The 12,423-nt window shown below is 52.4% G+C and overlaps 1 protein-coding gene across 1 annotated transcript in view; it reads right to left on the minus strand.

Moving 5' to 3' along the window:
• Nucleotides 1-232: 232 nt before the first annotated feature.
• The window catches only part of MYO18A (myosin XVIIIA), a 202,251-nt gene continuing 190,060 nt past the window's right edge, over nucleotides 233-12,423 (minus strand). The window contains exon 40 of the mRNA XM_058163839.1: nucleotides 233-959. Coding sequence (XP_058019822.1) covers nucleotides 815-959 — 145 coding nt within the window. The 3' untranslated portion in view covers nucleotides 233-814. The remainder of the gene's footprint in view (nucleotides 960-12,423) is intronic.

Genomic DNA, 12,423 nt, shown 5'->3' on the forward strand with positions numbered 1-12,423 from the left:
GAGAGAGAGAAAGAAAGAAAGAAAGAAAAGAAAGGAGGAAGGGAGGGGAAAGGAGAAAAGAAAGGAGGATGGGAGGAAGGGGGAAGGAAGGAAGGAAGGAAGGAAGGAAGGAAGGAAAGAAAGAAAGGAGGGAGGGAGGGGAAACGAGAAAAGAAGAAGGGAGGAAGGGGAAGGAGGAAGAAGGGGCAGGAAGGAGGAAAGAAGGAAAGAAGGCTGGAAGGAGAGGAGAGGAAGGAGGGAGGGAAAGAAAGAGAAGGAAGGAAGGAAAGGAAAGGAAAGGAAAGGAAAGGAAAAGGGAGGTGAGACAGGCTGGGCGTTTATGTGCAGAAAAGCCCCTTCTGGGTTCAACCTTAATTTGGTGCGGGGGGGGAGGGCACGATGGATTTCCATTCAGGGTTCTTGAGGGGAGCGACACAAAGGACAAGCAAAGAGCCCCCCACCCATGGCACACACACGCACAGAGACACCACGGAAGAGGAGCAGCAGCCCCCCCCTCCTTTCCCGGAGCAGTCCTGCCAGAGGTGGGGGCCATGGGAGGTGAGCCGGGCAGGAGCACAAAGCCCATCTGGCACACGCAGGTCCACAAAGGGGGAAGCCAGGCCTTGCCCCCCCCACCGCCAGCCTCGGGTCCTCCATTGCCCCAATGGGCGATAGCCGTCTCCTGGGACCCCCCGCCCCCACTTCAATGGCACCCTGGTTTAGGAGCCAATCGCGGGAGTGTGGGGGGGGGGAGGGAAACTTGCCAGGTTCTGCCATCCGTAGAACGAAGAGGGAGGGTCCCTGGGAAAAGAGCCCCGGGCCCCAGCAGCCGGCTCTAGGCCGTGGGGCCCACTGGCTTGCTCTCCGAGTCGCTGTCACTCAAGTAGATCCGGGAAATGGGGGGCCGGTGGGGGCCGTCCAAACAGTCGCGCTCCTCGTCCGATCGGTCGCAGGCGAAGGCTTTCCAGTGGCCGGAGGGGCTGCGGACGAAGGAGAATAATATTATTCATTTATTCCCGATTATGACATTTACTCCACGCTTTATAACAGGGGTCTCCAACCTTGGGCCCCTTTAAGACTTGTGGACTTCAACTCCCAGAGCTTTGCTGGCTGAGGAACTCTGGGAGTTGAAATCCACAAGTCTTAAAGGGACCAAGGTTGGAGACTCCTGCTTTACAAAGACCCCCCTGGAATCCTGCAACCAACATTGATCCCCACAACTGAAAAAAAGAAGTTGAGACTTTGGAAAAAGTGCAGAGAAGAGCAACCAAGATGATCAAAGGCCGGGAGACTAAAAACATACAAAAGAACGGAATTGCAGGATTAGGATTTGGGTTTGGCTCGACTAGGACTAGGGCGGGGACATGAGAGCAGCATTCCAATACTTGAGGGGCTGCCCCAAAGAAGAGTTTGGGGGGGGGTGTCAATTTATTTTGCAAAGCACTAAAAGGCAAGACGAGAAACCATGGATGGGATCCAGTCGAAGAGAGAAGCAACCTAGAATTAAGGAGGAACTTCCTACCGGTGAGGACAATTAACCAGGGGAACAGCCTGCCACCAGGCGTTGTAGGTGCTTCATCACTGGAGGTTTTTTAAAGAGAGATTGTATGAAATTTGCGTAAGTTCTCCTGCTTGAGCAGGGGGCTGGACTAGAAGACCTCCAAGGTCCCTTCCAGCTCATTCATTCTATTGAATTCGTATCCGACGTTGGGCGCCTGGGATCGGTCCCTTCCAAAGGGGCTCCTTCTTATTTATATTTATATTATTTTATTGATATTTCGCACAGAAGGTCCCTCGACGTACAACCGCAACCGACCCCAACATTTCCGTCGCTGAGCGAGACAGGTATTAAGCGTGGTTTCTGCAGTTTTATGGCCTTTCTTGCCCCGGTTATTAAGTGAAGCACTGCAGTCATTAAGTGAGTCAGGCATTTTACAACTTTTCTTAATACGGTTGTTAAGCAAATCACGACAGCCGTTAAATTAAGTCACACTGTTGTTAAGGGAATCACGGCAGTTCTTAAGGTAGTGAAACAGTTGTTAAGTGAATCCAGCTCCTCCCCCCACCCCCACCCCACCCCGTTGTCTTTGCTGGTCAGACGGTCGCAAAAGGGGATCACGTGACCCTGGGACTCTGCGACCGTCATAAATATGAGTCAGTTGCCCAGCGTCCAGATTTTGATCACGTGACCATGAGGATGGTCGTAAGTGTGAAAAAACAGTCCAAGTCGCTTTTTTTCAGTGCCGTAGTTCTGAATCGTCACTAAGCGAATCGCTGTTAAGTTGAGGAGTCCCCGGGCTTCTTAAGAGGCGCTTCCTGTATTGCATTGTTGTGACTTTAAACACAAAGCCACACACACACACACACAGTCCTGCAGAAACACCACTGAGACACCTGTGGCTATTCCTCCCCTCCCCCCCCAAAAAGTCAGATTCATTTAACAACCATGTTAAAGCTAGTCCTCGACATACGACTACAATGAAGGCCAAAATTTTATGTTGCTAAGGCAGACATTTGTTAACTGAGCTTTCTCCCATTTTCCCATCTCGCTCCTAAGAGTGAGGACAAATAACCAGTGGAACAGCTGGCCACCAGAAATTGTGGGTGCTCCATCACGGGGGGGGTTTAAGTAGAGACTGGACAGCCTCTTGCCTGAAATGGTCGAGGGTCTCCTGTTAGAGGAGGGGGTTAGAGTAGAAGACCTCCACCTTGGTTATTCTGCTTTCCTTCCTTCCTTCCTTCCTTCCTTCCTTCCTTCCTTCCTTCCTTCCTTCCTTCCTTCCTTCCTTCCTTCCTTCCTTCCTTCCTTCCTTCCTTCCTTCCTTCCCCAACTTTGGAGGTTTTAAAGAAGAAATTAAATAACCATTTATCTGAAATGATATAGAATGGAATGGAATAGAATAGAATAGAATAGAATAGAATAGAATAGAATAGAATAGAATTTTTTATTGGCCAAGTGTGATTGGACACACAAGGAATTTGTCTTTGGTGCATAAGCTCTCAGTGTACATAAAAGAAAAGATAGGTTCTCCTGCTTGAGCAGAGGGCTGGACTAGACAACCTCCAAGGTCCCTTCCAGCTTCTGTTCTGTTCTATTTTATTCCTGTTCCTATTCTATTCTATTCTATTCTATTCTTATTCTTATTCTTATTATTCTATTTCATTGTATTCTATTTCATTGTATTGTATTGCATTGCATTGCATTGCCAGCAGCTTATTTTTTTCCCAAGGCCTCATTATTCATCCCTGCATTTATTTATTTTTCTTAGTTTTTTCCCCCTCTCCCCCCTGCCCGCCCCCCTGGGGAAAAAAAAAAGATCCATTTAACTCTCCCACCCACCCCACCAGGGTTATGAGAGCTAAGCAAATAATCTGTAGCAAATCGGGCATTTGTTGAGAATGTCACCCCTATCACAAGAAAAGAAGGGAGAGGAGAGGAAAAGAAAAAAGAAGAAGAAGAAGGGGAAAAAACAAAAAACAAACCCTGGCTCATTACACAGAACCAATTTGCAAATTTTCCCTCCCGGGCTGGAAGACGTTGCCAGGAGGGGTGAAGGAGGATTTGCAACCGGGAGCCTGGCATTCATTCCAACCGTCCGTCCCCCCCAAATTAGTTAAGGGGCTTCCACCACCCCCAGGACTGCCTGGCTGAATTTAGGGGAGCTGGGGCTGGAGCTTCAGCAACCCCTACACGCACACACGCACGCCCCCCATGCTTAAGGGGAAGGGGTGGGTGGGGGTGGGTGTCGGTTCCCACTTTTGGCCAGAAGCTTCCCGGGGAGATTGGAAGCCCTGGAGGTGACGTCGCCATGTCTGAGCCAGGCTTGGATGGAGGTTGGGCTCAGGTCAACTAACTGGTGCTGGGAAGGAGAAGAGGGCCAGGCTCCACAGATCATGGGATGCTTAGGGCTGGATGGGAGACCCACGGAGGTCTTCTAGACCAACCCCGCCCTCCCCCCCGGCCCCCGACCCTTGGCAGGAGACCTTACGGCATTCTGGACAAATGGCTGCCCAATCTCTTTTTTTAAAATCTTGGGTGGAGCACTCGAAGCTAAGGGGGAGGGGGAAAGGAGAGAGTTATTTCATTGATTGATTAATTGTTCCCACTGTCAGAAAATTTCTCCTTTGTTCCAGGTTGGGTCTTCTTCTAATGTTTCCACCTATTGACCCTTCCTTCCTTCCTTCCTCCCTCCCTTCCATTCTCTCTTCCTTCCTTCCTCCCTCCCTCCCTTCCTTCCTTCCTTCCTTCCTCCTTCCATCCTCCCTCCTCCTCCTTCTCCTTCCTTCCTCCTTCCTCCTCCTTCCATTCTCTCTTCCATCCTTCCTCCTCCTTCCTCCCTTCCATTCTCCTTCCATCCTCCTCCCTCCCTTCTCCTTCCTTCTCCTTCCTTCCTTTCTTTCTTCCTATTTCCTCCCTCCTCCTTCTCCTTCCTTCCTTCCTTTCTTCCTCCTTCCATCCTCCCTCCTTCCATTCTCTTCCTTCCTCTTCCTTCCTCCTCCTTCCATTCTCTTCCATCCTCCTCCTCCATTCCATTCTCCTTCCATCCTCCTCCCTCCTTCCCATTTTCCTTCCTTCCTTCCTTCCTCTTCCTTCCTCCCTCCTCCTCCTCCATTCCATTCTCCTTCCTTCCTTCCTTCCTCCTTCCTTCCTTTCTTCCTCCTTCCTCCTCCCTCCCTCCTCCTTCCATCCTCCTCCTCCCTCCTCCTCCTCCTCCATTCCATTCTCCCTTCCTTCCTTCCTCCCTCCCTTCCATTCTCTCTTCCATCCTTCCTCCCTCCCTCCCTCCCTCCCTCCATTCCATTCTCCTTCCATCCTCCTCCTCCTTCTCCTTCCTTCCTTCCTTCTTCCTTCCTCCTTCCTTCCTTTCTTTCTTCCTATTTCCTCCCTCCTCCCTCCTTCCATTCTCTTCCATCCTTCCTCCCTCCCTCCCTCCCTCCCTCCATTCCATTCTCCCTTCCATCCTCCCTCCCTCCCTTCTCCCTTCCTTCCTTCCTTCCTCCCTCCCTTCCATTCTCTCTTCCATCCTTCCTCCCTCCCTCCCTCCCTCCCTCCCTTCCATTCTCTCTTCCTTCCTTCCTCCCTCCCTCCCTTCCTTCCTTCCTTCCTTCCCTCCCTCTTCTGGCATAATATGGGTTTTAAATTGGATTTTAAACGGGGTTTTATATCATGTCTTTTATAGCTTTAATTTGGCCAAGGTTGAATAAGTTTTTTAAATGGGTTTTATTGTATATTGTATTGTATTTTTATCTGGCTGTTAACCGCCCTGAGTCCTTCGGGAGAAGGGCGGTATAAAAATTAAATAATAATAACAATAACAATAACAACAACAATAATAATAATAATTATTATTATTATTATTATGTCCTTTTCCCCTCTTTCCCATCCTCTCCTTTCCTTCTTTTATTTTCTTCCTCCCACTTTCCTTTCTTTCTTCCTATTTCCCTCCCTCCCTTCCCATTTTCCTTCCTTCCTTCCTTCTTCTGTCCTTCCTCCCACCCTTTCCTTTCCCTCCTTCCTTCCTTTCTTTCCTCCCTTTTCTTTCCTTCCTCCCTCCCCGAAACATAGAATCCTAGGACTGCAAGGGACCTTGGAGGTCTTCTAGTCCAACCCCTGCTCCAGCAAGAGACCCTTTATCATTCCAGACAAATGGCTGTCCAGTCTCTTCCTGAAAACCTCTAGAGATGGAGAAGGAAGGAAGGAAGGAAGGAAGGAAGGAAGGAAGGAAGGAAGGGGAAGGGGAAGAGGAACGGAAGGAAAGGATAGCCAAATAATAGTTGGATGGGACCTTGGAGGTCTTCTAGTCCAACCCCCTGCTCCAGCAAGAGATCCTATACCATTTCAGACAAGTGGCTGTCCAGTTTCTTCTTGAAAACCTCCAGTGATGGAGTACCCACAACTTCTGGTGGCAAGTTGTTCCACTGATTAATTGTCCTCACTGTCAGGAAATTCCTCCTCAGTTCCAGGTTGCTTCTCTCCTTGGTCAGTTTCCACCCATTGCTTCTTGTCTAGCCTTCCAGGGCTTTGTAAAATAATGTGACCCCCTCCTCTTTGGGGCAGCCCCTCAAATACTGGAACGCTGCTGCTATCCTGCCCCTCTTGGTCCTTCTCTTTGTTAGACCAGGGGTATCTTGCTCCCTCAACTGCCCCTCCTACAAGATGAAGGTTTGCCAAAACCCCAAGGGAGGGTCCCGCTCTAGGGCTCCAAACTCAAAGCCCGGAGGAACCTCCTGGAGCAGGGGTCTCCAACCTTGGCCACTTTAAGATTTGTGGATTCAGCTTTGCTGGCTGGGGAATTCTGGGAGTTGAAGGCCACAAGTCTTCAAGCAAAGCTGGCTGGGGAATTCTGGGAGTTGAAGGCCACAAGTCTTCAAGCAAAGCTGGCTGAGGAATTCTGGGAGTTGAAGTCCACAAGTCTTCAAGCAAAGCTGGCTGAGGAATTCTGGGAGTTGAAGGCCATAAGTCTTCAAGCAAAGCTGGCTGAGGAATTCTGGGAGTTGAAGGCCACAAGTCTTCAAGCAAAGCTGGTTGAGGGATTCTGGGAGTTGAAGGCCACAAGTCTTCAAGCAAAGCTGGTTGAGGAATTCTGGGAGTTGAAGGCCACAAGACTTCAAGCAAAACTGGCCGAGGAATTCTGGGAGTTGAAGGCCACAAGTCTTCAAGCAAAGCTGGCTGGGGAATTCTGGGAGTTGAAGTCCACAAGTCTTCAAGCAAAGCTGGCTGAGGAATTCTGGGAGTTGAAGGCCACAAGTCTTCAAGCAAAGCTGGCTGAGGAGTTCTGGGAGTTGAAGGCCAGAAGTCTTAAAGGGACCAAGGTTGGAGACCCCTGCTATAGGGTTTCCTGCTTGAGCAAAGGGTTGGACTAGAAGACCTCCAAGGTCCCTTCCAACTCTGTCACAGAGGGTCTCCGGCTGGCTATTTCGGGAAGGTCACGCCAGACTAAGAAGCGGACAATGAGCTACCCCAGCGTGCTTCTTCTGGTCCCCTCTTAGAACCAGATACCAGGAGCAGCTGCAATTTAGCAAAATATAGGGGGACTTTCAGAGGCTTGAGCAGGGGGTTGGACTAGATGACCTATCAGGTCCCTTCCAACTCTGTTAATCAAGAGGCGAGAGGTGGGTGTAGAAAGCAAAACCAACTGGGGTACCCACGCATGCAACCCTCCCGAAACCGTCATCTTCTCCTTTCTTTCTTCCAGCTCTGTATTTCTCCCAGCCCGATGAGCACCCTGGGCTTGGAGACCCCTCCCTCCTCTCTCTTCCCCCCCCCTCCCCATTTGCCCAAACCCAATTCCACTCTTCCTGGCTCCATTTCTGTTATATCAGCTGGAGCATTAAGTGCATTAAGAAATCTAAAGCACAAACACATTCTCCCAGCTGCAGGAGGCTGCACCGGCAATTGAACATTTTAAAAAGAAATTGCTTTCAAAAGGAGGGTGGGAGAAAGACCCTGCAAACACACAGGCACACACGAACACACACACACTGAAATGCACACAAAAACCACACAGGTCCTTTGTGTTTCCAGATTGTTCTCGCGTTCAAAGCTGTCGGAAACAATTTCGTACACAAATAATTTGGGTGGGCGTGCGGAAGGGGGAGGGGTATTATTGCCACAACTGCCTTTGCTGCTGCTGCTACTGCAGCTTTGGCCCTCCACACACACAACTCCCCCCTCCCCCGTAAACGCTAGCTGCAGAGACCCTCCCCATCGCTCCCCTTCCCCTTGTCGTGTCTCCGAGGTGGGCAAACAGAGAACTGCCACCGTAAGACGGAACAGCTGCCAAACATGGAGGGTTTCGGCTCTTGCCAAGCTAGGCGGGCATCTCTGTGTGGATGCTTGCCGGCGTTTGCACACCGAAAGACGGAAAAAATGTGTGTGTGAAAAGTGGGCTAGAAGAGGAGAGTCCACCGCTCCTTTCCTGGGTGGGTGGATGGGTGGGTGGGGTCTCTAGGCCACCCTGGCAGAGCGAGAGAGCCTTCTGGAGCTGCAAGGCCGTGTCTTCTACTCGTGGCCACCTTAGGAGGCCTTCAATGTAGACCCTTTGGACCCAGCTGGGGCCCTCCCCTCCAGAAGAGCCTCTCCGGTTGAATTTCGGCCTAGATACGGGCAGGCAGGGTGAGGTTCTGCTTTGCAGTCCTAACCAGCCCGAGCAACTGACGTCCTTCCTGCTCCAGGGAGAAGGGACGAGGCAGAACCAAAGAACGGAAGGGAAGCCCTGGAGGGAAGGACCTTCAGAGGAAGCACCAACCCTCCAACCCCACCCTTGGTTACAAAGAAAGAAGATTTTTCTGACGATGTTGTGTCCCACTCCCCCCAATCACTCGGATAAAAGAGAGGGTGCACAAGTGGGGAGGAATAGTGTAGGTCCCATTAACTATCTAAGGCGGTGTGTCTCAACCTTGTCCACTTGAAGAAGGGTGGCCTTCCACTCCCAGAATTCCCCACCTAGCATCATTTAAGATGGGTGGACCTTCAGTCCCAGAATTCCCCACCTAACATGGAATTCTGGGAGTTGAGGTCCCCCCCTTTTCAAGTGGCCAAGGTTGACAAAACGTGGCCTATGGCATAAATGCGGTCCTTTCTTGAAGGCTTCTGAGAAGGTAGCAGTCCCTCAGGGTCGTCTCTTCTTCTGGATGTGGTCCTATGGTTGGAGACTAGCGTGTTCTTCCCAGGAAGATGCAAGCAGAGGATTAGGAAGTGGGGACCAAGGCAGCTTCTGCTGCCACCACGAATTTTGGAAGCTACCCCCCTCACTTCCCTGTAGGCGGCAAGGGGTCCATCGGCCAAAGTTCTGCAGGGCTGTCCATCACGCACACCTCCTCCACCACAACCACCCAAAATACAGAGGACCGTGGAGATGGTCGGCACGGCAACGGATGCCACCGTCCTCCTCAAACCACACGGATGGAATCGGGCAACGGTGTTGTTGTCACCGGCCAACCCTTGAGACGTAGAAGTAGCTGTGCGGACAGCTTCTGACACGAAGACGGACAGACGTGTACGGGAGGGCAAAGTCGCAACCCACGAGGACACGGTTAGTTCCTGGAGACACACATTCCATGCTGGAGGTCAGTCCCCAAACCACAAGGGTTCCAAGCTTCCAGAGTCAAACCCCCCCCATGCAGAAAACCACTGGAACACCTGGAACGGCAGTCTCAAGCTCCCTTCCCACCCGTCCTCTGCCCAGGTTAGTCAGGAACACCATGCTGAAACTCGGCACGCTCCATGCTACCACCTGCCTTTAGTCGCTCTCCGGCCGATACAAGTACTTCATCATCAGGCTATCCACTTGCTTTTTCCGTTTCTTCTCCTCCTTCTTCAGTTGCTTGGTGGACTTCTCGGCTTCGGGACCCCCGTCCCTGGGGGCAGCCCCGCTCTCCCCGTCTGAACGCCTCGGGCCCTTCTTGATGCTGGAGTCGCTACGATATGAGACGGTGGAACTGGACGAAGACTCTGAAGAAGAGCCGGACCTCTGTTGCTTCTTCTTCTTGGATTTCTTCTTGGACTTCTTGGCCCGCTTTTTGGAGGTCTTTCTCTGGCGTTCGGGAGAGGAGGAGGAGGAAGAGGAGGAGGAGGAGGAGTCACTGGAGGAACTCCGCTTCCGGCTTCTCCTACCTTTCGTTTTCTGATCGGGCCTGTAGAAGTCCAAGGCCGAGGCTGACCGGCGGAGGCTGCTGGCCGGGTGTTCGGAGGTCTCCAGCAGAGTGGTGCTCCTGGCACTGCGGACACTCCTGCGGTCTTCTTCATCTGAGTCGGGATCATGGCTGGAGCGCCTGAATTTGACAGGCTTGTAGTTTAGCACCTCGCTGATTGCTGCCTCCAGATCCGGGTCCAGGTAGCTCCGATGGCCGACTGGCCGGATGTCCGCTTCATCTACCCGCAGATCATCCGAGGTGGACGTCCGGGGCCGAGGAGGCACCGAGAGGCTGCGCGCAACAGAGTGTTGGCTGCTGAGGGAGCGCGAGTCACTCGGGGCCAGGCTGGCCGTGTCGTCCAGCTGGGAACGGCTCAAAGAGATCCGTGAACCCGGGCGGCCGTAGGACGGGATAACGTCATCCAAACGAGAAGCGCTGCGCCGTGAGCTTCCGGGGCTCGAGAGGGCCAAGCTGAGCGACGAGTGGGTGTCATCTTCCAGGCCAGCCCAGGAGGCTCCACTCTGACTAACCGTGGCTGAGAGGACCGACATCCGATCGAATTCAGCAGCCGAGGTGGACCAGCGCTTCTCCAGGCCCTTCGGGAGGCGGCTGCTGGCCTCAGAGAGGACGGAGCCTCTCTCGCTGAGCTCATCCAGGCCTCCGCCGAGCGGCTTCTTCCAGGAGGCAAGGGAGCTACTCTCCTCTGTGCCGCCGGACGCCGAAGCACGAGCGGCCTTACGGAAGGAGCGGTCCGGCGAGTCCGGGCGCTCACTCAGGGCGGAGAAGAGGCTCTCCTCATCCCCTTTCCCTCCAATGGAGTCCTTCATGTTGGCGCGCTTGCGATAGCTCAGTGAGCTCATGACGGACGCCGGCCTGTCCTCCCCGCTCTTAGCCTCCTTGCCAGCCGTGTCCACGGTGGGTCTGACCCAGGCAGGAGGTAACCATAGTGGGAGAAGAGAGCAGGAGGAGAGAGAGAGAGGGAGAAATGGTTAACTGGAGGACAACTAGAGTGTGGGTGGTGTAGTGGTTAGGATACAGTATTGAAGGCAGACTCTGCTTGCTGCCAGGAGGTCCATCCTGACTGACCATCCTCAGCCTTCCGTCCTTCCGAGGTCGGTAAAGTGAGGACCCAGATTGTTGTGGGCAAGAGGCTGGCTCTGTAAAGTCCTTAGAGAGGGCTGTAAAGCCCTGTGAAATGTTATATGTCTAAATGCTATGGCGAAGGAAGGAAGGAAGGAAAGAAAGGAGGGAGGGAGGGAGGGAGGGAAATGAGTACAAGAAAGCAAGCTGTAGTGACACAGTTGTTACAATGTAGTTGTCAAACCCCTAGTAGTATTGGCAGTAGTATTGTAGGCTGGATCTGCCCACAGACAGAAACTTCGATCCTAACGGGTTCAAGGTTGACTCAATCTTCCATCCTTCTGAGGTCAGTAAAATGAGAACCCAGATTGTTTGGGGGCAATGCGATGACTCTGTAAACGGCTTAGAGAGGGCTGAAAAGCACAGTAAAGCGGTATATAAGTGCTAATGCTTGGGAAGGAAGGAAGGAAGGAAGGAAGGAAGGAAGGAAGGAAGAGAAGGGAGGGAGGAAGGAAGGAAAGGGAGGGAAGGAGAGAGGAAGAGAAGGAAGAGAAGGAAGGAAGGAAGGAAGGAAGGAAGGAAGGAAAAGAAGGGAGGAAGGAAGGAAGGAAGGAAGGAAGGAAGGAAGGAAGGAAGGGAGGAAGGAAGGAAGGGAAGGGAGGAAGGAAGGGAGGAAGGAAGGAGGAAGGAAGGAGGAGGAGGAAGGAAGGAAGGAAGGAAGGAGGAAAAGGAAAGAAGGGAGGGAGGAAGGAAGGAAGGAGGAAAAGGAAAGAAGGGAGGGAGGAAGGAAGGAAGGAAGGAGGGAAAGGAAAGAAGGGAGGGAGGGAGGAAGGAAGGAAGGAAGGAAGGAAGGAAGGAAGGAAGGGAGGAAGGGAAGGGAGGAAGGAAGGAAGGAAGGGAAGGGAGGAAGGAAGAGAAGGGAGGAAGGAAGGAAGGGAGGGAGGGAGGGAGGAAGGGAGGGAGGAAGGAAGGAAGGAAAAGAAGGGAGGAAGGAAGGAAGGAAGAGAAGGAAAGAAGGAAGGAAGGAAGGAAGCTGTAGCATTGCAGGCTAACTCTGCCCACTGCCAGCAGTTCGATCCTGAGCAGCTCCAGGTTGACTCAGCCTTCCGCCCTTCCGAGGCCGGTAAAATGAGGACCCAGATTGTTGGGGGGGCCAGAGGCTGACTCCGTAAAAGCCCTCTGAAGCGGTATATCAGTGCTCTTATGGCTATTGCTAAGGTGTGCAGCAGCGCAGCAGAGAGCCGGCTGCGGAAGACGCGCCTTTCCCACGGAGCGTCATGCAAATCGAGCCGTTATTCTGTGCCAGCCGCGTTCCTCAATTTTGTTGGGTTTTGTTTAAGGAAAGGGGGGGGGGGGAAGCCCCTCTGCCATCGATTTCAATTTGTTTTGTTGTCAACTACCTGGGAAACGTTGGCGGCACGGAGCAATCGATCCTCCCAGCAGGGGCCCGAACGAAAAGGGGAGCACGGTTTCCCACAGCACGTGCGGAGAGACAACTACAGGCGGTCCTCGACTTATGACCACAAGGGAGCCCAACCTTTCTGTGGCTAAGCCAGACAGAACGACGATAGCGTCCTCCTGCCCGAGCAGGGGGGTTGGACTAGAAGACCCCCGAGGTCCCTTGCAACTCTTATTACTCTGTCGTTAAGTGGAGTTTTGTTAAGTGACCTTTTTTGCGGCGGTCGTTAAGCGAACCACTGCTGGGAAGTGAATTGTGTGGTCCTTAAG

This window comes from Ahaetulla prasina, chromosome 1, assembly GCF_028640845.1.
Source record: "Ahaetulla prasina isolate Xishuangbanna chromosome 1, ASM2864084v1, whole genome shotgun sequence".
Lineage (NCBI taxonomy): Eukaryota > Metazoa > Chordata > Lepidosauria > Squamata > Colubridae > Ahaetulla > Ahaetulla prasina.